The sequence below is a fragment of the Sebastes fasciatus genome, chromosome 3 (genome assembly GCF_043250625.1).
Source record: "Sebastes fasciatus isolate fSebFas1 chromosome 3, fSebFas1.pri, whole genome shotgun sequence".
Taxonomy (NCBI): Eukaryota; Metazoa; Chordata; class Actinopteri; order Perciformes; family Sebastidae; genus Sebastes; species Sebastes fasciatus.
Window position 1 is genome coordinate 14,966,279 of NC_133797.1, and position 23,897 is coordinate 14,990,175.

General features: G+C 39.6%; 2 protein-coding genes across 4 annotated transcripts; one reads left to right on the forward strand and one right to left on the reverse strand.

The window, feature by feature from the left end:
• The first annotated feature begins 1,379 nt into the window (after positions 1-1,379).
• Positions 1,380-3,554, forward strand: LOC141765283 (uncharacterized). Of its 2 annotated transcripts, none has more exons than XM_074631342.1 (3): positions 1,380-1,614; positions 2,764-2,860; positions 3,309-3,554. In XM_074631342.1, the coding sequence occupies exons 1-3, from the start codon at positions 1,509-1,511 to the stop codon at positions 3,529-3,531; spliced, it is 426 nt and encodes a 141-aa protein (XP_074487443.1). In that variant the 5' UTR covers positions 1,380-1,508; the 3' UTR covers positions 3,532-3,554. The 2 variants fall into 2 exon arrangements, with proteins under 2 accessions (XP_074487443.1, XP_074487442.1); XM_074631341.1 differs by having other exon boundaries at positions 1,390-1,614; positions 3,189-3,554.
• Positions 3,555-5,059: 1,505 nt separating this feature from the next.
• xpnpep1 (X-prolyl aminopeptidase (aminopeptidase P) 1, soluble) lies at positions 5,060-23,364 on the reverse strand. Of its 2 annotated transcripts, none has more exons than XM_074629188.1 (20): positions 23,225-23,364; positions 21,229-21,353; positions 20,106-20,169; positions 19,381-19,485; positions 18,862-18,954; positions 18,046-18,189; positions 17,720-17,815; positions 16,928-17,009; positions 15,832-16,042; positions 11,401-11,490; positions 11,217-11,267; positions 10,563-10,621; positions 10,157-10,234; positions 9,970-10,041; positions 9,236-9,296; positions 8,395-8,464; positions 7,789-7,962; positions 7,104-7,180; positions 5,651-5,749; positions 5,060-5,358 (listed from the first exon to the last, which is right to left on the reverse strand). In XM_074629188.1, the coding sequence occupies exons 2-20, from the start codon at positions 21,343-21,345 to the stop codon at positions 5,239-5,241; spliced, it is 1,863 nt and encodes a 620-aa protein (XP_074485289.1). In that variant the 5' UTR covers positions 21,346-21,353; positions 23,225-23,364; the 3' UTR covers positions 5,060-5,238. The 2 variants fall into 2 exon arrangements, with proteins under 2 accessions (XP_074485289.1, XP_074485288.1); XM_074629187.1 differs by lacking the exon at positions 23,225-23,364 and adding an exon at positions 21,653-21,733.
• Between the last annotated feature and the right edge of the window lie 533 nt (positions 23,365-23,897).

The following is a 23,897-nucleotide window of genomic DNA, read 5'->3' on the forward strand; positions in this document are numbered from 1 at the left end:
CGCATCGGCCCGAGGATCACCGGTCCTGGTTTCCTGTACTGCCGTCCCCGAAACACACATAACAACAGCGATGAGCGTAAAGACGACAGCTGGAGAAGTATATTTGAGGCTTACGTTTTGAATGCTGTCTGGGTCTGATCATGTGTAGATTAAGTGAAAAGTGACATTGAAATGTAGTTTTAAGTTGTTATTCTGCATGATTAAGGTACTCCATTAGGAGGATTTATTGACTTCTTATGAGATTTGATATAGTGCTGAAAATAAATAATTTATGAATTACTTTAAACATCTCAAACATGAGAACTTGCTGCTTTTCTCTCTTTTTTTGTCGTTGTAAATTGAACATCTTTGGACCGTTGGTTGGACAAAACAAACAACTTATAGATGTAAAATTGGACTCTCAAAACTTGTAATGGAACTTTTCACAATTTTCAGACATTTTATCGACTAAACATTAAATAATTGCCAGATATGTTGATAATGAAAATAGTCGTTTGTTGAAGCCCTAATTTGATACAGATGATGAAGTAAAACGGCACATGGCATAGGAACGTTGTTTGTGTGTGTTAATCTTGTGTACGGATGGCAGCCAGACTTCTTTTATTCGTCTCATTGAGGCATCGAACATCAGAGGATTTAAAGGGGAACTATGCCCATTTTCAAAATTCATACATGTTATTCTTCTTATTTCAAAAACATTAGTAAACATGAACAACTCTCTCCCAAATCCAAAAACTAGAGGCTAAAACTCAAATTTGTGATGTCATAGGGTATAAAGTGTGGAGCTGCTCCATAGACAATGAATGAGGAGAGATGTTATAGATGACACTGAGAGCACCCAGGGGAATGATCTGAGTATAAGGGAACATTTTCTGTTTCACAACTGACAACACTACAATATAATAAAGCTCATTTGGGTATAAAATAGAAAATAAACATTCTGTGGGTCACATTCATTGTCTATGGAGCAGCTCCAGACTTTATACTTAATGACATCACAAGGCTTACTTCTCTGGCTTCTGGCTTTGAGAGAGAGTAACTCATGTTCACAAATATTGATTGAATTAACAAACATCACATATTGGAAATCTTAAGTTAGGTGGTGTTCCCCTTTAAGTTAACCGTGATTGAGTTCCTCTTTGCTTCCTATCACACATTTTCACTTTGCAAGCTGAACACAAACAAACTCTCTGGTTTTGGGTCACCACTCAGAGCTTATTACAAACAGTATAAAAGGCCCAACGTCTCCCTCCCCTCCCCTCGGCGTCCCCCCAAAACACTGAGCAGAATAATGAGCAGTAAACAAGGGGAGTAGAGAGGAGGGAGAAGATGGGGGGGGGGGGGGGGGGGTGTCCAACTTGAACCGAGGAGGGTGACAAAAGAGTGGGTGTCTCCACAGCGACCGAGTCGAGCTGTTTGAGTCACATGGCCTGGGTTTCTATTGAAACCAGTGAGGAGAAGTTGGAGCTCAGCCTTTAGTCCATGTTTTGGAATCCAATGGCAGCAACATGAGTGGAGCCCAACAGGACGGAGCAATGACGGCAGACAGCCTCCATCTGAACGGGACGGCAGCTCTGGGACGACATGACCAGGAGATGAACACAGCTCTGTTTGGTGTGTTGTTCTCTTTTATATCAGTTCAATTTGATTTCACAGCACTGTCACCATGGAATTTAACTGAATGAATGATGTTTCAGTTTTTCTTTTAAAGGAACAGCGTGTAGCATTTCGGGGGCTCTATTGACATAAATGGAATAAAATATTCATAACTATTTTTTCATTAGTGTATAATCACCTGAAAATAAGAATTGTTGTGTTTTCGTTAGCTTAGAATGAGCCCTTCATATCTACATAGGGAGAAGGTCCTCTTCACGGAGTCCGCCATGTTGCCCCGCCATGTTTCTACAGTAACCCAGATCGGACAAACCAAACACTGGGTCTAGCCAACACGTTGTCATCCCAACTCGTCACATAGCCTACCGCCACTTGGCGTCACTTTATTTTTGGCATCAAAACCACTATAGTTACCTTTGATGTCACTTTAGGATTAGGCAACAAAAGCATCATAGTTTGGTTTAGGAAAGATGGTTGGGCTTAAAACTACTAAGTTTGTACAGTGAAAATGACACTGAACGTTGTGAACATGGGACACGAACAAACAGCTGATTGTAACGTGCCGCACGGGACACGAACAGCGGTCTCCTGGATGAAAGCCTTGTGTTTGTTGGACCCATCCACCTTTTCTCCTGCCCGCCCGGTGTGTCTCTTTCGCTCTTTAAACTACGTCAACACACTCCCGGCGCACTTTCTCGCAGCGCTAAAAGATGCCTTGTGCGGCGGTACCAAACACCAACGGCCATGACAAAGCCTTGGTATTTAATGCCCTGGGAATGAGAACGGGCTACTCTAGCTAGATAGAGCCTTTTGCGTTTTTACGTTACCTCAAGGCCACCATAGTTCTCCGACACGCTTGGGAAACCGCAGTAATGTTGCAGAGTGCAAAACCGTGGTACCACCAGCCACCGTCTGACTTCCGCTTCTACTAAAGTAGTGTTATTATGGTAAGGATGGCCTCTGAGCGAGGAGAATGACGTTACAACGGTTCTGCACTCGGCGGCTCACGTTACCACAGTCTTGGAAAGGGAGGAGTGAGCGGAGGGGTACTCAGTTGGTTGTAATCTGCAACCACACCACTAGATGCCACCAAATCCTACACACTGTACCTTCAAGTGAACCTCTTTCTTCTTCTTTTCTTCTACTCAGAGTTCAAAGTGTTTAACATTGTCATCATCGCCCTGGCCTTATGCATCCTCACTATCACCGGCCTGTACTGCATCACTGTCTGCTACAACCGCACCAGGTGAGGATCAGATATCAGATATGCTTTGATAAATGATCCCTGTAAACACTTGTGAATGGCCTGCTTTCTCACCTTTATTAGGATCCATGAAAGTTTCTACGTAGGTGCAGCACCTAGTTTAATAACATATTGCATCATAGCCTGTGTACTGATGAATAGATCCAAAGAAAATTTGACATTTTAATATTGAGATATTGAGTGTACTAGTAATCCTTCTGCAGAATGCTAGACTTTATATCTACTGTAAATTCAAATAGAGTACAAAGCACTGTCAAATTACATTAAAGTCATTAGTGCAATTAGTGCTTCTCCACCACTTCTCCACCAGGCAGTCAAAGAGAGCCCACGTGTATGAGAGTGCAGTGACCCGAGGCGAGTCGACGGACCCCGTGGCGGTCAAAGCAGTGAAGAGGTCCACCAGTTTCATCAACCCTCTCGCCTTCTTCAGGAAACCAGAGGCAGCAAAGGACAACTCCAGGATCTACTACATCTACAGTAACCCGCTGCCTGTAGGACTGAAGGAGGAAGAGGAGGAGGAGAGGGGCACTAGAGCCCCACAGGGACCAGAGGAGCAAACTGCACTGACGCTGCCGCTGTCGTTTCAAGAGTACGCCAACGATCCCCACAGTGGCGTCACCCTGGACCCTCCCATTTTTTACATGCAGCTTTAGAAGGTGGTGAAGAGTTATGCTGTGGGGGTATTAAGGGCCTATTAAATTCAGTTTAGTTATCATGGGTGTAAAAAAAAACAATTGTATGATGTCTTCTGTAGCTCAAATCTGAGAAAATAACCCTGATGATGTCGTAGTGATGTCATCTCGGTTATCTCAGCAAAGGCTTGGAGATTACGAATTTATAACAGAAAGCCTGCGGGATATACTGAGGTATTAAGTCTGAAAGATGTGTGTGTTTATTAGGCAAGGAACTTAAGACACTATCAAGTTGCATTATGGGAAATGTAGGATTTGAAAGTTTGCTCCTTACCAGGGACTAAAGCTCAAGATACGTCCACTTCTGCTTCAATTATGACCATTGTTTTATTAAATCTGCCCCAGGGACGTCATCTTTAGTGCCTCATTGACCTGAGGGCAGCTCTTTGAGTTTGTGCGCGCGTGTGTGTGTGTGTGTGTGTGTGTGTGTGTGTGTGTGATTGCCTGCAGGTGCGTTGGAGTCAGGGCAGAGCCATCAGTTGCATGTCATCACCATAATCAAGCCTCTTCAAATACTCTGCTCTGCCACCTCCACACTGCCAGATCATAAACTCAGCTACCACCCTGCTAGTCTTAGACTCCAGTCCTCCCTGCTTCCTCCACCTCTCTTGGTCAAGTCTGCTGTTCTGTCTTCACCCTGCTGCTCTGCTCCAGATCCCAGCTCACTCAGTCAAAATATGGCTGGGTGCAAGAGCAAACAAGGACGTGTAGCCGATATTGATCCATGCAACTGCATTGGATTCTTCTTATACCTGTTATGACATCACTGGCTAGAAGCCTTAGCCAATAGAAAGTGCAACAACAGTTTTCTGTTCCTAAAAGGTAGATGCAGGTACCCTGTGTGGAGCTTTTCACCACTAGTAGGGTTATGGAGCATTGCTTTTACTTGTGGGTTTATCAGTTTTGTATTGCATGCACCTAGGCTACATGAGCACACGGCAACATGATTGACAGCTTGTGGGGTACCGTGGCTGAGAAGCGTAGCAATGTGCCAGCAAAAGCGAGAGAGAAGATTGCAAACAAGGATGTAAACAATGTAGGTAGATTTGTAGATTTTTAATATTTTTAAAATAGCACTGCAAATGTTTTATAAAATAGAAAATGCATGTTTGTAAAGCCTCAATTATACACACAATGCATTTTGGTGACAAACACTAAATGTAAACAACACTGAGCAGGGTACCTTTAATTTTAAAGGTGCAAAATGTAAGAACAGGATTATGCTACTAGTTATATAGAGGCTTAATAATCGTGTATATGTCCAAAGTTTCTAAAGTCATTGTGGATTTCTTCTGTAAATGGGTGTTAGGATAGTGTTTGAATACTGATGATATTCCTCATTCTGCATTTACTTTTTCACTTTACATCTTCTTCATCTTAAGTTCTTCCACATTTGAATAACCTCAAAAACACCAAGCTGAACAAGATGCTGTCACAGTTCAAGAAAAGCTGATTATGTTGGAGACACAAAGTAGTAAATACAGAAAAGTTATTTCTTGATTTCTTTTAATGATCTTTAATAAAATTGCTGATACAATGTGCTTTACAAAAGAAGCCGAGTGTGAGACACAGAGAAAGATGAGAAAAATACAGACGATTATCACTGCGGAGCGATTGATCGTAAAGTACTCCTGGGCATAAAGGGTCGGTTTGCAACGGAGTCGCTCCTCAGGCGATCGGCTTGGTCTCTCTGATCAGCCACTCCAGCCCCTCCCTCCTGCCTTGCCTCTCCATCTCTGCTCCGATCACCTCCAGACACTTCCTGTTGTACTCGTTCACCCAGTCCACCTGCAGGGCAGAGGAGAGAGACTGTCAAACCATGGAGAGATGTAGTGCATATTCATGTAATAGGAATAGCTGGGTATATTATCAAACATTCAAATGCATAATTCATGATTTTAAATTGTTCCTATGTCTCACATTTTTTCTCCAACTACAGATTGTTAAGTAGGCTACGTGTGATGATTTGTTGTTCTGTATCACCTTAACAATAAAAACAGTTTGGAGACAAATTTTGAATGTGTGAATTTGTCTTTGATTAATTAAAATATTAAACATAATCACACTGGATATTCCTTACCTCCTTCTTTGTGAGCAGCTCTGTGTTCATCATCTTGACTTGGATAGGAACCAGAGTGAGGGGCTCAAATGTCAGACTACCTCTGTTTCTGTAGTTGTACTGAAAACACAGACAAGAGAACAAAAACATACTGATTTTCCTTATAATTAAAACTGATGCGATGATCAAACACAGTAAACAACACCTTAAAGGAGTAATATATAAGACTAGCGTTTAAAATAGGTAACAGCAGTCCAAATCAAAACAACGGCGCTGTGGCCCGTCCGCTCCTCCGGTGTGACTGATAACAGTTAGCGCAAGTTTTCCCAATTTGAAGGTTACCTTCTAGACAAGACCGCGTTAGCATCACTGGCCATCAGCAGTAGTCGGAATCACTTCACCAGCTGTGTGTCTCAAATACTCAGTGCCTTGATAACCCAGCTGCACACGGACCACTGAGAGATGTGCCAAGGCTTTTCAGGTCGGGTAGAATCTAATGTTATGCTATCTCTGTTGATCTAGTTTGTTTGTTTGCTTCCATGGCTGCAGAAGGCTGTGTTTTTTGTATTCCTAATTGTTTAATATGTGGCAAAGGGGTGTTGAAATGTGCAGTGGACGGGATCACACTGGCCAAAACAAAAACAAAGGTTCCGGACCGGATTGGAAATGTCAAAGGAGAAGCCAGTATTTCAATTCAGCATGTTCCTTGCAGATCCTTAATCTCTGATGACAATATCATGGTCATTTTATGATTGATTACAGTAAATATATATTAAATATTGGTCCTTTAATGAGAATAATAACTTTCTGTTACGGCCGTGCCGTCACTTATTTATTTTCCCTTGTGTTTCCCCGGTTTATCTCTCTCTCTGTTTTGTTTTGTGTGTGCTGGCGTGGTCTCACTTCCTCACTCTCCTGACTCTGCTCACCACACTCACCTGCGTGCAATCAGCTCATCACTCTCCTGACTCTGCTCACCACACTCACCTGCGTGCAATCAGCTCATCAAGCACACCTGCTTCTCATCAGCTCACCCATGCAGTATATCTGATCTGGCTCTCCAACCGCTCCCTGCCAGATTGTTGTTTCCACACTAAGTGTTTGCTTCCTCGTGTTTCTAACCGGCCCTTCCTGTGGCCCGGTATCACCCTTCACCTGCCTGTCTGCCAGCTATGCCGCCTCTCCACGCTTCCCTTCATTATCTGCCCCACGCCAGCTTCACCTCTGCCGTCTCCATTCCTCCACGCTGACCCCACATTATCATTCTTTATCATCCGTTCCATATCCTCATTCTTTGTGTCAATAAAAGATTCTTTCTCACCACCATTCAAACGGTGTCCTGTGCTTTGGGTTCAACTCGTGTTCATAACACTTTCAAACAATGATTACCAGCGCATGTGTACTGAGAATAAAACATATCCTTCCAATCATCCAACTCTATGTATTGGGCTTGTTCTCAGTTTAAAGGACCTACTTTGGGCTTAGCTGGTACAACAAGGACCACATTTTCAATACGAATGCCAAAACATCCATCTTCATAGTACCCAGGTTCTAGAAAAAAAAGAGAGAATTGGGATGAAAATTTAGAACATAAACACAGAAAAGGCAAAATAACATTGAGTTTTGGACGACCTAAAAACGTTTTTATGTTAAAGGGACTCTATGGAAGAATCAGAAATTGCTTGTTAACAGTCAACGACTTAACGGCCATGGCGAGTCCCGTTGCTCGCGCTTGTGCTCGCACTACGTAGACGTGAGCGAGCATTTTTGGTGTTAGTGGACTCCATTTCTAACCGAACGTTAGCTATGGTTGCACACTGTTGGACCTGTAAGCGGAGTTGAAAATAAAGGCACTTGCGAGCGCCCATGACGTCCAATCTGTTGGATTTCCCCAGAAAAAACGGCCCGCATTCTTCACATTAAAAGCAGTCTACAGGCTGATAGAGGAAACCCAGAAATTCGCGGAAGGTCTCATTTTTTAGGTTAGGTTACAACCTGCTCACAAATTGGCAATAAAAAAACAATTAAAAAGCGTTTAAACGTGTAAAAACTTACATACAGTCCCTTTTAAGGTTTCCAGCATGACAAACAGCTAAACTTAACAGTATGAATTAAAAGTCCTGCTACCGTAACACTCCCCTCCCTGCCCTCCGCCATACCATCACTGACGATCATGCCGGCCTCCAGAGGTTCATCGGCGAAGGTCTTGTAGCTGATGCCGCATGGCCCCTCGTGGACGTTGAGGAAGCAGCCCACGCCGTGGCCCGTACCGTGAAGGTAGTCCAGCCCCGACTCCCACAGAGCTGCACGGGCAAACGAATCCAACAGGTGGCCTGCGGGGAGAACGGAGGGTTAGAGCTCGAGATCACACTGTAAAGTAATACACTAAAAAGTCATCAGTTGTTTTCCCCCCATTTTTATGGCACAAAATGAATTTTGCCCAGATGTGAAATTGAGTGATTTTGTTTATATGTTAGCGCTGTCCAGGATGTTTCCTCTCCATGTGATGTTGTGAGTGGGCTGTGATTTATCCTGTTTACTAGTTACTGATCAAAAGGATGCCTGCACTATTAGACTACACTATAGACTTGTTTTTTGTCTGAGACTAACAATAAAAGCTCAATGTTCAACAAAAGACAAAAAGAATATACTGTATATGTGAATTAATCATTTGAGCCTCACTGTTTGTCAATGCTGAACATGTTTAATAATGGTATACTATATACAGCGTAAGGTAAACCTCGTATCAGAGTAGAGGACAACACCTTTTGTTCCGTTGGGGAAAATAGCAGCACTGACAGCTATGTGTCCCTTCAGTACGTAGGTAAAGCATTCCTGGAGGAAAGAGAGAGAGCACACAATACAAAAAATAAAATCAGGGTTGTGATAAATTCAGTTAATGTACAATGACACTGCTTTGTAAGAATAATTTGAATAGCTTTAGCCAATAAACCAGTGGGAAACCTCTGGTTCTGAAAAGTGAAGCAAATGCTTAAGTGCCTTAAACTTGCATTCTTTCTAATAGCCAGCAGGGGGCGACTCCTCTGGTTGCAAAAAGAAGTCTGATTGTATAGAAGTCTGTGAGAAAATGAGCCTACTTCTCACTTGATTTATTACCTCAGTAAACATTGTCAACAGTTGAGTTTATGGTCTCGATCACTAGTTTCAAGTCTTCTTCAATACAGCATGATGTTCATTTAGTAAATTATGATCCCATTTAGAGTCAAATAGACCATAAAGCAGGGTATGCTTTAGGGCGTGGCTATCTTGTGATTGACAGGTCGCTACCACAGCTTTGTCCGGTCTTACAACTTTAACCCTTTCACAGTGTGATTTAAGTTCATGAAAGTTAATTACAACCTTTTTGGTCGCCTAAAAATGTCTCATTCAGCGTTCGGTTGTACATAGCTACTCCCTCTTGTGTCACTTTTGTTTGCAAAAAATCAAGATGGTAACGGCCAATATGCCGGACTCGAGGCTTCAAAATGACAGTCCACAAACCAATGGGTGACGTCACGTTGACTACGTCTACTTCTTATAAAGTCCATGCAATAAACCCTAACCTGAGATGAATGAACCAATGCACTAGCAAATAAACAAATGTACCTTCTCAAAAGCTGATGGTGTCCCAAAGTGCATGGTGCGTGTGACGTCTGTGGTTCCATCACTGCCAAAGACAGAATATGCATGCAGATGTACGCATGTAATGCACAAAATACACAACTGTTCCTATGTCGTCTGTGTTCTTGGCATTAACAGGCATGGAGGTGATGATTGTCTGAATTAAAGGGTAACTTTGGTATTTTTCGACCTATTTCCCCATGTTTTAGTCAACAATTTTTGAAACTGGTCCAGTATTGAAGGCCACGACATTGAAAGTATTTTAGATAACACTAAGCTATGCTTTCTGCACTCCACAAAAACAACCTGACCGGCCAGCACTCAGGTTTCCACCATGGATGTATTCCACTGTTGTCTTCTGGCAACATGTCACCTCACCTGATTTGTTCTTTCCATAATGTCAGACACTTATAATAACAATCGGAGCCGGTCATGTCAAAAACAAGCACTTTTAGTGGACGTAAATAACGGTGCCAGCTTGCCCCGATAGCACCATATTGCAGCCTGTGAGAAGCTGCCGTCTACAGCGTTCTCCCTCAACACTGGACCAATTTCAGAAATTTTTGTCCCCATTAGTCACTTAGACACAAAAACATGAGAAAATAGGGTCCAGGTTGAAAAATATCAAAGTTACCCTTTAAGATATAAAAGTCATGGCATGGCTGGTTAGCCTAAATGCAATAGATATATCATTGGTATATAATAATGATCTTGTTTACACATATTGAGCTCCAGAGTCGATCAGGTACACTTCATTCAGGGAGAGGGTTCTGTTGGTTTCAGGCAGAGGTCTAAAGGGAAAAGAAAAAGTCATGGATGAAGTCAACTATTATTAAAGAACAAAAACTTTCTCATGAAAAAACAGCAGATAAAATACACCTGGGTGTGTTTCATAAGCCAACTGACCTGTAATGTATGATTGCTCCGTTGGGACCGACGCTGGAAATTGTGGGGAAACTGAGGCCAACAAAATCTTTCTGTTGACTGAAAACGACAAAGTTTATTTAAGAGAGGGAACATTCTCACACCAGGATGCACACATCTTGATTACAGGTGATGTTCAAATGTTTTAGGATCTCTTCAGCACACTGAGAGAATAAAACATTTTTAAAATTGAACAAAGCACATTCATTGGTAGCATTTTACTACACTTCCATGTCCAGTAGAGGGGGATACAACTCCAGAATAGTCTCTATCACAACACAGTTTCAAACAGCATCTCTCAAACGCAGCCTGACATGAAGTTTAACTGGATGAGCTCGTCATCCAAATGAGAAAAATGTGGCGGTTTGAAAAAAGAAATAAAACACACCTGCGTAATTCTTCAGCTTTATCGGCAGCAGAGATCTCGGTGACATTGCCTTTTGGAATCTATAAAACAATAACCACACCCAGTCATAAGGAAAGAATTAAAAACAACATTGGCATATTCTACAGTTCAAGTGCAAGCAGAGTTTCGTAATGAGCTGAACACAAGGTTCACACTTTCACTTTGACATACAAATCTGTGACTTTCCAGAAAGCATTTCAGATTTGGTTAAGTATAGGTAAACAATGTTGGTTTTGGTGTATTGGTCAAAATAATAGATATCACAATTTTTGGAATCGAAATGATGATCAAGTAATCATTAATGTGAGAAAATGTTAATTTTTGCTATATCACAAAGGTTTCCCTCAATACAAAATGGGTAGGTTAAGATAGAGAGATGATAAGAGAGCTGAGGCTTATTGATGAATATTAAAAAAATCACAAATGTTTTTAGCCTATCCATTCATTTGGGGGAAAAAAAGACTTTTACAGTCTTGTTTAATTTTCTAATTTTTCAAAATAAAATAAAAATAAAAAATAATATAATTTGTTTAAATGTTAACTCCAGTGGGAACCCTGTGAATACAGACTGTAGGCATCTGTTCCTTTCTCCTTTGGATCTAAAAATGTCCGACCTCAGAAAAATATTGAAAATACCTCCTTTTCCAACCAAGCAAACAGTTCACACAGGGCAACCGCATCCTTGATCTGTTGGGGAAAAGCACAGATGTACATACATACATTTTCTGTGAGGTGAAATCAGACAGTTTATGAAGATGTCATGAATTTAATACTTAGGAGATTAACACAACAGATTTTAAGGCTGTCCAGAGGTTCTTACATGAGCCATTTTCATGCCTTGAATCTCAGTCGCGTTCTTCACGGCCTTTGCGAGGCAGAGCGGAGTGTAGGGAATCGGAGTCCTGTGGGCCTGAAATAGATCAAGAGGAAACATTTAGGGGCAAATTCACCAAAGGATTGCGCGGCTTTTGTGGCCACTAAACCTGCACAAATAATAAACAAGTTATTCTCGAAGCATCTGCAAAGAACTGCGCTTCCAAGCAAATAGCGTCTCGGTGCACTAGGGCTATTGGACATATTTAAATTACATCACATGCATACCTTTGCTGCAAAATTGGCCCCTTTCTATGCAAATGAGCCTCATTGCAAAAACACCCCGACTTTCTAGTGATCACGACAGCAGAGATTGCAGCCAGGCGAAGGCATCGTCATGCTCCCCTCTAACTCGTTTATTTTGGGATGCAGTGACAGGACGCAATAACAGTTGTGTCATGAAAAATAAATGAATGAAGCTCCCCTACATGATGTGAAATGAATGAAAAATAAGGTTATTATACAAACAAATAAAGAAATAATTTCTTCCCTCTCCTTCGGCAAAAAAAACCTAATGGGCTTGTTGGTGCTGTAATATCATTAGCACAATATCTGTTGTGAATCGAACCTTGAGACGGGGCAGATAGCAGTTGCAAATGATGCCTTTGGGTCTATTCTCATAGAAATATGGAGCTATTATTTTAGGCTGAGCAAACGCATGGCCCTGACATAAACTTTTATATAAGAGGAATCCAGCTAATTTGGTCGCATATCAATTAATGCGTCAAGTAACTGTGAATTAATATTCCTTAACTGATGATATATTAAAAGGATAGTTCGGGTGTTTTGAAGTGGGGTTGTATGAAGTAAAATATTCTAAATATAGCGTACACTTAAACGGACATTGATTTTTTTTTTTTTGGTGAGCCTTTCTTTTACGTGGCTAAAAAACATTTTGCTGCCGTCCCCGTCTACAGCATTGTATTGCTTTGCTCCGGTCTCAGTACTCATGTCTGTATCTCCAAGCTGGGGGCGTGCCGACTGTCATCTACTGTAATTAATACACTGACTATAGAGAAGTGCCTCAGACAACCCTACTTCAAAACACTCAAACAATCCCTTTAAGTGTGAACTAATCACATAAAGTCATTGTGACTTCATGATACATCCTGCATTAAGTGATGCATTAAATCATTATGAGTCATGTGTCAGATAAGCATTACTTAAGTATATGATTTGTACCCTTATTATAGGGTGTTACCGAAATATTTCAAGCAAAGTGTTGTGCCAACTGTCATAGCCAAGAGAATGAATGCTGATCACCAACAAAAATAAACAACAGAATATGTACGGTACAATGACGTACATTGGGAGTGGTTCTGTTAAAACAAAGAGGGTTTGTACTGTTTTAAGGTTGGACCCAATAATAACTCTGACAATGACAAGTCTGAGAATTTATGTTTCTGTTTCAGCAAAACTGCAATATATGTTGTTAGTGAAAACATATTTGAACCAACTACAGCAAACAATCTCAAAATGTTTAATAAGTATAAGCACACTGATGATGCTTGAGAGCGTAACCCCATTTATGAACCAGGAAAACACTATCTAGCTGCAGGGACGAAGGAGAGGTTCAGTGGGAAAAATTAACTCCAGGTGAAAACTTCTTTGCCTCCGGTTTAGGTGGTTTTAATGTATGTAAATGATTATGTGTTGTTATTAGGGCTGTCAAAGTTAACGCGATAATAACTTGTTAACGCAAATTTGTTTTAATGCCACTATTTAATGTGATTTTTAGGTTGCAGCGGGCTCAGTTGTAAAGCTAGAGTGAAGATACTAGTATAATATGAAACTAGAAAAACCTAAGGAATCCATTGGTACCAACCATGTCATACTAGCTTGTAGCAAAGGACGCTAAACAACGCTCTAAACGTACAAACACACTAACAATACACTCAATTTTGCTGAGGTAAAACGGTCATGGCCATTTTAAAAGAGGTCCCTTGACGTCTGACCACAAGATACAGACGTGGACAAAATTGTTGGTACCCTTCCGTTAAAGAGAGAAAAACCCACAATGGTCACTGAAATAACTTGAAACTGACAAAAGTAATAATAAATAAAAATGTACTGAAAATTAACTAATGAAAATCAGATATTGTTTTTGAATTGTGGTTCAACAGAATCATTTTAAAAAACAAACTAATGAAACTGGCCTGGACAAAAATGATGGTACCCTTAACTTAATATTTTGTTCCACAACCTTTTGAGGCAATCACTTCAATCGAGCGATTTCTGTAACTCTCAGTGAGACTTCTGCACCTGTCGACAGGTATGTTGGCCCACTCCTCGTGAGCAAACTGCTCCAGCTGTCTCAGGTTTGAAGGGTGCCTTCTCCAGACTGCATGTTTCAGCTCCTTCCACAGATGTTCAATAGGATTTAGATCAGGGCTCATAGAAGGCCACTTCAGAATAGTCCAATGTTTTGTTCTTAGCCATTCTTGGGTGTTTTTAGCTGTGTTTTGGGTCATTATCCTGTTGGAGGACCCATGACCTGCAACTGAGACCAAGCTTTCTGACACTGGGCAGCACATTTCGCTCCAGAATGCCTCGATAGTCTTCAGATTTCATTGCACCCTGCACAGATTCAAGACACCCTGTGCCAGATGCAGCAAAGCAGCCCCAGAACATAACCGAGCCTCCTCCATGTTTCACATTAGGTACAGTGTTCTTTTCTTTGGATGCTTCATCTCTTCGTCTGTGAACATAGAGCTGATGTGACTTGCCAAAAAGCTCCAGTTTTGTCTCATCTGTCCAAAGGACATTCTCCCAGAAGCTTTGTGGCTTGTCAATATGCATTTTGGCAAATTCCAGTCTCGCTTTTTTTATGATTTGGTGTCCTCCTGGGTCGTCTTCCATTAAGTCCACTTTGGCTCAAACAGTGACGGATGGTGCGATCTGACACTGATGTACCTTGACCTTGGAGTTCACCTCTAATCTCTTTGGAAGTTGTTCCGGGCTCTTTGGTTACCATTCGTATTATCCGTCTCTTCAATATGTCATCAATTTTCCTCTTGCGGCCACGTCCAGGGAGGTAGGCTACAGTCCCATGGACCTTAAACTTCTGAATAATATGTGCAGCTGTAGTCACAGGAACGTCAAGCTGCTTGGAGATGGTCTTATAGCCTTTACCTTTAACATGAAGGTCTATAATGTTCTTTCTAATCTCCTGAGACAACTCTCTCCTTAGCTTTCTGTGGTCCATGTTCAGTGTGGTACACACCATGACACCAAACAGCACAGTGACTACTTTTCACCCTTTAAATAGGCAGACTGACTGATTACAAGTTTGAAGATACCTGTGATGCTAATTACAGGACACACCTTAGTTTAATATGTCCCTATGGTCACATTATTTTACATCTTTTCTAGGGGTACCATCATTTTTGTCCAGGCCAGTTTCATTAGTTTGTTTTTCAAAATGATTCTGTTGAACCATAATTCAAAAACAATATCTGATTTTCATTAGTTAATTTTCAGTAAATTTTTATTTATTATTACTTTTGTCAGTTTCAAGTTATTTCAGTGACCATTGTGGGTTTTTCTTTCTTTAACGGAAGAGTACCAACAATTTTGTCCACGTCTGTATATGGATGAAGTCAAGTCATAGTCAAGTCAGCACACTGACAGCTGTTGTTGCCTGTTGGGCTGCAGTTTGCCTTGTTGTGATTTTAGCATTTTTTTTATGCTAAATGCAGTACCTGAGAGGGTTTCTGGACAATAATTGTTTAATAATAATTAATAAATATTAAATTAATTTTATTTGTTTTGTTTTGTCAATTGATTTCCAATAATAAATATATACATACATATGCATAAAGCAAGCATATATAGTAGAGTATTAAATACTAGAAAATAAAAAAATAGACAAATCTCCCTTTAAGGTAGATAAAAAATGTGCGATTAATTTGTGTTACAGAAATATTTCAAGCAAAGTGTTGTGCTAACTGTCATATCCAAGAGAATGAATGCTGATCCCCAACATGCCTGTCTGCTTTGATAAACGATTCAGTAAAATAAGTGTTGATTGATTTTCATAAGAGGATAAGCTGAGGTTCGACTGAATAAATAAACACAACAGAATATGTACGGTACAATGACGTGCATTGGGAGTGGTTCTGTTAAAACAAAGAGGGTTTGTACTGTTTTAAGGTTGGACCCATTAATAACTGACACTGACAAGTCTGAGAATTTATGTTTCTGTTCTCTCGTCAGCAAAACTGCAATATATGTTGAGAGTGAAAACATATTTGAACCAACTACAGTAAACAATCTCAAAATGTTTAATAAGTATAACCACACTGATGATGCTTGAGAGCGTAGCCCCATTTATGAACCAGGAAAACACTATCTAGCTGTTTTTATGGCGCTGTCTCACCTTGGGGATGACCTGTGTGAGAGCACAACTGGCCTTGTCACAGATCCACACTTTGTCCTTGGGGCTGTGTGCCGCGCCGATGGCCTGGAGCTCGGTGTAGACCGACTCGTACGGGAACGTGTGGATGCTCATCTCAGGCTTGCTGGGGGAGTCCAGCTGCAGGTGGTCTCTCAATGCGGGATCAGAAAGACGCTTTAGGTCCACAAAAAGCCTGCAGGGAGGAAGGAGAGGTTCAGTGGAAAAAGTAACTCCAGATGAAAACTTTTTTGCCTCCAGTCTAGGTGGTTCAATTAGGGCTGTCAAAGTTAACGCGATAATAACTTGTTAACGCAAATTTGTTTTAACGCCACTATTTAATGTGATTTTTAGGTTGTAGCGGGCTCAGTTGTAAATCTAGAGTGAAGATACTAGTATAATATGAAACTAAAAAATCTAAGGAATCCATTGGTACCAACCATGTCATACTAGCTTGTAGCAAAGGACGCTAAACAACGCTCCAAACGTACAAACACACTAACAATACACTCAATTTTGCTGAGGAAAAGCTGTCATGGCCATTTTAAAAGAGGTCCCTTGACCTCTGACCACAAGATATATGGATGAAGTCAAGTCATAGTCAAGTCAGCACACTGACAGCTGTTGTTGCCTGTTGGGCTGCAGTTTGCCATGTTATGATATGAGCATATTTTTTATGCTAAATGCAGTACCTGTGAGGGTTTCTGGACAATTATTGTTTAATAATAATCAATAAATATTAAATTAATTTTATATTTATTTGTTTTGTTTTGTCAATTGATTTCCAATAATAAATGTATACATATGCATAAAGCAAGCATATATAGTAGAGTATTAAATACTAGACAAAAAAAATAGACAAATCTCTCTTTAAGGTACATTTTGAACAGATACAAAATGTGCGATTAAATTGTGTTTAATCGCGATTAATCATGATAAAATATCTTAATTGATTGACAGCCCTAGTTGTTCTGTTGTTAGTTTCAGTAGTCCTTCAAATTAGTCAGTTGCATTAAGGTAATTCACATTTAATTAAAAGAGCACTGATCTATCTAGCCAATATGTTGTTATATTCCATTACCTTATTGTGTTCATCCCCACAATGGCATACGCAAAGAAAACTGGGTTGTACTCGATGTCTGCACCGCGGAGGTTAAAAAGCCCTGAGAAAAGGAAACAACAGAACATTACATTTTTTATAACATTTGTTAAAATTTAAGAAATAAATTGTTTCATCACATAATGATGGTGACAATGTCAATGTAAACAGTATAATGAAGTTACTGTATGTCTCAACTGAAACCTCACTGCTGTGTGTTTGGTGTTCAATATCAATGTTATTACCGGACTGTCACTCATACTTTGTGGATGCCTGAGTGAATCCCCTTCAATTGAACGCCCATTGAAACCCTCTTGTCTGAATGTTACCTGATGACAATCAAAATCAGCATCACTCTAATTAACACAAACCCTCATAAGACCAAACAATCAGAAGCAAGAGCTCATTAGGCACTGTGAACGAGGTGCTCACAGGCATCTAGAGGGACACCTGTGTGCATCCCTGGGTCCTTGGATCGTGATCACGTATCAAAGCGGACTTATGTAACAGAAGGGATGTCGGGCAGGGCTGCTGCTTGTTTTACACAGCTGTAAGTAAAAATGTGACCTATACATCAACAAGAAGGCTCTCATGTATGTCGTTCATTCTTTGTTCCGTGCATTTGCTGTCAGCTTTTTTTCTTTTATACGACCGCTAAAGATTAAAGGTGGATAATTTAAATTAATCATCTCAACACTTCCGTTACTGTGTTCCAAGTACCTCCCTGGCAGAGAGTATTCACACTGTGTGTATTTCTGAAACAATTTTCCGTACATGCTATCTCATCCAACGCCGTGGCAACAAACCAGGTCACTTTCCTCTTCGTCATCTTGGCTCGCAGCGCGGTGATCTTATCTTGCCAGGACACACCTATAGGAAGACAGCGATGCTTATCAACACGTTCCCTCATATCCAGTTACAGTGAACTGTATTTTGTCTGGCTTGGAAACAAAAGATAAGAAAGATAAAAGTGTTAAACATAATCCAAATTAAGGGATATATATACTTCTATATATATATATATACTTTACACAAAACCCTAGTTAGCTACTGTAAAATATATGTTATAATAATGGTGTTGAATGGTGTTTTGCACTGACCGGTGTACTCTAAGCCCAGGGTGCGGAGCTGTGTGCTGGGTCTTTCTGGGCGGTCCATCCAGACCGCATCGATCAGGTTATCCTGCACTGCCACCAGAGAGTGGCCTGCACCGGTCAGCGCCCTGGACATGTTCTTCCACTGATCTGAAACATCACAAGTGTTAATGTGTTAATTTATCAAAATTCATACATGTTATTCCTATGGTCTAAGACAGTCCAAAAAATATTAGTAAACATGAACAAGTCTCTCCCAAATACAAAAACTAGAGTGCTAAAACTCAAACTTGTGATGTCATAGGGTATAAAGTCTGGAGCTGCTCCATTGACAATGAATGGGGAGAGATTTTATAGATGACAATGAGATTACCCAGGGTATATATATATTCTGATTCACAACTGACAACACCACAATAGAATAAAGTGAGTGCAATGTGAGCAGATTATTCTCTCTGTAATCAGACTAGGCGGAAATACTGGAATCACATTGTACACCAGTGGTGGAAGAAGTACAAGGATGTTTTACTTTTAGTAAAAGTAGCAATACTACAGTGTAAAAATACTTTGTTACAAGTAAAAGTCCTTCGTTCAAAGTCTTACTTTAGTAAAAGTACAAAAGTATTAGCATCAAATATACTTAAAGTATCAAAAGTCAAATAAGGTGTGAATGTGAGCATGAATGGTTGTCTGTCTCTGTGTGTCAGCCCTGTGATAGTCTGGTGACCTGTCCAGGGTGTACCCCAGCCTTCACACAATGTCAGCTGGGATGCTGCTCTGACTGTCATTGTGTAGTGATGTTGATCCACTGCGGCCACCTACCAGCAGCGATGATCCAAGGATCCACTCCCACTTTGGAGTTCTCTGGCAGAATGCTGATCAGCCAGTCCTCCTGAGAGGGTGTCTCCTTCAACCCTAGATATGGTTATAAACGAAACAAACTGATCATAACAAACAAAGACAGAGACATAAAGTATGCCTGACTCATACCAGTGTTTAACTCTGAAGATTTATTTGTGTCTTAAAAAGACAGTGCAGACATAAATAGGACAATCTTGCTTTGTTTTTCATTCTCAAATTAGGTCAAAACATCCCGACTTACAGTCTGGCTGTGATACATGCCTTATTATCAGTGCTTTGATAACAGTTTGATGCTAAGGGTACTAGGCGTTTGTGTATAAAGACTGACTTGATTATAGCATTTGTACTGCAAATCTTACACTTTAGTAAGATTTGCTCAAGTTGCTCAAAAATAACCACAACTTTATAGGTTACATAACATTACTAAGGGGCCGTTTTTACTTTCATCATGTGCGACAGAAACATCAAGTAGGACATTACCCATCTTCATAAGGGTCCAGTTGTTGTCCATCTGCTGACTGGCCTGGAGGAAATATCGCCCATCAGTCCACATGGCAGCGTGCTGCTCTGTGACGATGGCTGTACCTACACATCACAACACACAAAGCACATTTATTTGGCCTTTCCAATCACAGATGTTTCGTTGGATCTGGTTTGTACAATGAATACATTTCAATGTATGCAAGAAAACTGACACTGAAATGGTGATACATTATAATATTCTATTACAATTACTTGTCAATTACTGTTACTGTTGCTCATCTTATGTGTCAGTTAGTTGTGCTTGTACAGTAAGATGCCGGGTTGGTCAAAGCTGTTCGGTCAGGTTTGAGAAGCAAAATACACAGCACATGCCTTTGAAATTACAGCAGCAAACAAACAGTCTGAGAACGAATGAGCTCTCCTTTGCTCTTTCAAACTGTGCTGATTTCCCACAGTGATTTATTCCAAAGTAGGCCACTTTGCTTGAAAGTACACCTCTGCCAAATGTCATAAAAATGTAATGCTTCATCTGCTGCACTAACAAAATTGAACATGAGACGATGCATTAGGATCTGGGTGGAATAAAAGTTGGAAGTTCCTGCTAGTTAATTTATCACATTGTCTTGGGTTTTTCCGCAGTGGAAATTAGATCTAGGATTTGAACTCGGAATGATTGTTTTAACCCGGATGTACAATGCAAATCACACACAAGCAAAACATACCTGCAGAGCCATTAAATCCACAGATAAATTCACGTCTGCAGTCACACGGTGCAATGTATTCACTCTGAAAGACATGGGGGCAGAGAGAGAAAGACACAGAGAGAGAGAGAGATCAGCTTCATTATCAGTGTGAAGTGGCCATCAACCGGTCAGACATTTTAAATGCCACCTTTGCTGCTCTTCTCACATCACGTCGTGTGCATGGAGAGGGGAAAAGGGAGGAGCAGCAGGCAAAGGCCTACAATTAATTGCGAAGGTCAGACGAGACGATCAGAAGCGAGTCAGGACAAACAAAGTAAAATAGCAGCTGCACGACTGTAAGCTTGTGAGTCTTGGTTTATGTTTGGGTGTGACTTAAGTCATGTAAACATGTATAAATTAGTCAAAGTCAATACGATAATAACACGTTAAAGCAAATTCGTTTTAACGGCACTAATTTCTTTAATGCATTAACGCAACTTGCGGTTGTTAGGTTGTAGCGGTCTCAGTTTTAAAGCTAGTGAAGATACTGGTATCATATGAAATGAAAACCTAAGGAATCCATTGGTACCAATTATGTCAAACTGGCTTGTCGAGAAGGAGGTTAAATAACGCTCTAAACTTACGCTAAATTTTGGTGAGGAAAAACTGTCATGTCCATTTCCAAAGGGGTCCCCTTGACCTCTGACCTCAAGATATGTGAATGAAAATAGGTTCTATGGGTACCCACGAGTCTCCTCTTTACAGACATGCCCACTTTATGATAATCACAGTTTGAGGCAAGTCATAATCAAGTCAGCACACTGATACACTGACAGCTGTTGTTGCCTGTTGGGCTTGAGTTTGCCATGTTATGATATTTTTTAATGCTAAATGCAGAACCTGTGAGGGTTTCTGGACAATATTTGTCATTGTTTTGTGTTGTTCAATAATTTCCAATAATAAATATATACATACATTTGAATAAAGCAGCATATTTGCCCACTCCCATGCTGATAAGAGTCTTAAATACTTGAAAAATCTCCCTTTAAGGTACATTTTTAACCGATAAAAAATGTGTGATTAATTTGCGATTAATCAATTGACAGCCGTAGTATAAATGTAGTTATAGTATAATGTATGTTATGTGTGTGATGTCACTTACCTGATGTGCATCTCCAGAAGGGACGATGTAAGCCTGTATGGGCTCAGAGAAGTATTTACAATTCCTCATCGCCTGGCGAAGCTGCCTGAGCAGCTCTCCTGTGATCTTTGGAGACATGGCGGTGCCTGAATAGAGAAAGAACATGACACACTAATCAAAGACATCTAAGTTAAGTAGTATTTCTTGATACCACACATTTTCAAAACAGAGCTACAATGCACTAAATATGTATGATGAGATGAATGTCAAGATAAAAGCTGCAGGGATTTACAAAGTGCAGACAAACACCTCGGCATTTATAATGTGAAAAGAATCTGTTCCATCTTGAAAAATTAATTTCACACAACTACCCTTTAAACAACAATCACGGAGACGTCCACTCGTCTGTTGTTATTCAAACCAATCCTAATCATCCATAGATTACCTGACGGTTGGGAAGTCATGTTGACTTCAGGTGACTGGAACAGGACAGTGACTGACTGGAGCCTGTAGACTATTAACGTGGAGCTCAAAGTCACAGTCCACACCTGGATCTTTAACCTGCTGTATCATGTTGATTGAGTAACTATCACAGAAGTTAAATATTAAAAGAAAAGACTAATTGGCTGCTGTCGGCACTAAGACACTGTGCAGTGGTGAATTCACTATCACTATTCAGATTCACTGTAGAGCAGTATAACTTGGTGTAAAAAAAGTTTTTAGCACTGGTTAGTTTGTGTACTTGAAGTGATTCGCTGAATTAAAAACTGATTGACAACAGGTTCAGGTGGCATATTGGTGAAATGAGTTTCTGACTGACAGAGGACTGTAAGCTTCTGATTGGCCAAATTAAATACCAGCTGATTGGCAGCTTGGCCCTTCAAGGAATAGCAAAAGCAACAGAGAAACAAATAAGGAAAAATAAAGGGATTAAAAAAATAAAATAAAATTATATAAAAATAAATACATTTAAAAAAATTAAAAGCTATACAGAAAGAAATGAGTAATTTACATGAAAAAAAATATTCTTTCATTTATTTGTCTTTATATTTACACATTTGTAATGTACTTATTTATTCTTTCATTTATTTGTTTTTATAATTCCACACTTTTAAATGTATTTATTTATTCCTCTTTATATTTCCACATTTGTTTTCTTATTATTTTACATATTTATTCTTTTATTTATTTCTCTTTATATTTTCACATTTCTATTTTACTTATTTATTCTTTTATTTATTTGGCTTTATATTTCCACATTTTTAATTGACTTATTTATTCTTTTATTTATTTCTCTTTATATTTTCACATTTGTATTTTACTTATTTATTCTTTCATTTATTTGTCTTTATAATTCCACACTTTTAAATGTACTTATTTATTCCTCTTTATATTTCCACATTTGTTTTCTTATTATTTTACAGATTTATTCTTTTATTTATTTGTCTTTATAATGCCACATTTTTATTTTACTTATTTATTCTTTCATTTATTTGTCTTTATAATTCCACATTTTTAATTTACTTATTTATTCTTTCATTTATTTGTCTTTATAATTCCACATTTTTAATTTACTTATTTATTCTTTTATTTATCTTTTTTTATGGCACTCCTGTGACTCCATACATATACAAACTAGCTAAGTATCTAAAATAAAACTACACAGCTGCTTCTGGTATTGTGATGTAACCACAGAGAGACTCGTGTTGAAGTGATGTTGTTGTCACACTGACATCACTGTTATCACCAGGCGAACCACAACACACAGTAACTCATCCAGGGAGTCACAGTGGATGATAGTAGTGGGAGTGGCAGCACGCTGGTAAGATATTAGTAAAGTTAACGCTGTTTATTATCTTTTATAACGATATAACAGAGAGACACGGAGGCGTGTTGTGACCGACCGAGTCCCTCATGTGAAAACAGTCAACATCCTCGTGCTCGGTGTGAGACACCGGAGACGGTAGCTCACGGTAAAGTGCCTCCACATGCAACCAGTGAAACGCTGAATACACACCCGCTGCTTTCTTCTTGGAGATGTGACTCTTTGGGTTAATAGACGAAGCGCTCGTTCAGCAGATCGGTACCTTGTGTTGATGTACTAAACAGGAGGAGGCTGCCATTACGCTGTTGACGTTTGAGGTCACGTGACTGAGGTTTCTTCCAGTAGACGCAGAGAGCTCCGGACACGCCTCCTGCTCTCTGAATAATCATAATAGTCCTCCATACGCTCAATAATACAACAATAACATAGCAATAATAATAACAATCCTCCATACGCTCAATAATACAACAATAACATAGCAATAATAATAATAATCCTCCATACACTCAATAATACAACAATAACATAGCAATAATAATAATAATCCTCCATACACTCAATAATACAACAATAACATAGCAATAATAATAATAATCCTCCATACACAAACAATAATACAACAACATAGTAATAATAATCCATACACTCAACAACATAATAATAATCCATACACTACAACAATACAACAACATAATAATAATAAGAATGATCCATACACTGAACAATACAACAACATAATAATAATAATAATCCATACACTACAACAATACAACATAATAATAATAATAATAATCCTCTATACACTCAACAATACAAAAACATACTAGTAATAATAATAATTCATACACTCAACAATACTACAGCA

What these genes read in the sequence shown, in the direction of transcription:
- xpnpep1 (XM_074629187.1), bottom strand. An exon ending in TCACACAGGTCATCCCCAAG is followed by an intron (nt 11,491 to 15,831) that starts GTGAGACAGCGC and finishes GATCTATTTCAG; the next exon opens with GCCCACAGGACTCCGATTCC. An exon ending in TTTCCCCAACGGAACAAAAG is followed by an intron (nt 7,963 to 8,394) that starts GTGTTGTCCTCT and finishes TTCTCCCCGCAG; the next exon opens with GCCACCTGTTGGATTCGTTT.
- LOC141765283 (XM_074631341.1), top strand. Translation starts at nt 1,509, where the DNA reads ATGAGTGGAGCCCAACAGGACGGAGCAATGACGGCAGACAGCCTCCAT. An exon ending in GATGAACACAGCTCTGTTTG is followed by an intron (nt 1,615 to 2,763) that starts GTGTGTTGTTCT and finishes TCTTCTACTCAG; the next exon opens with AGTTCAAAGTGTTTAACATT. An exon ending in GTCTGCTACAACCGCACCAG is followed by an intron (nt 2,861 to 3,188) that starts GTGAGGATCAGA and finishes CTTCTCCACCAG; the next exon opens with GCAGTCAAAGAGAGCCCACG.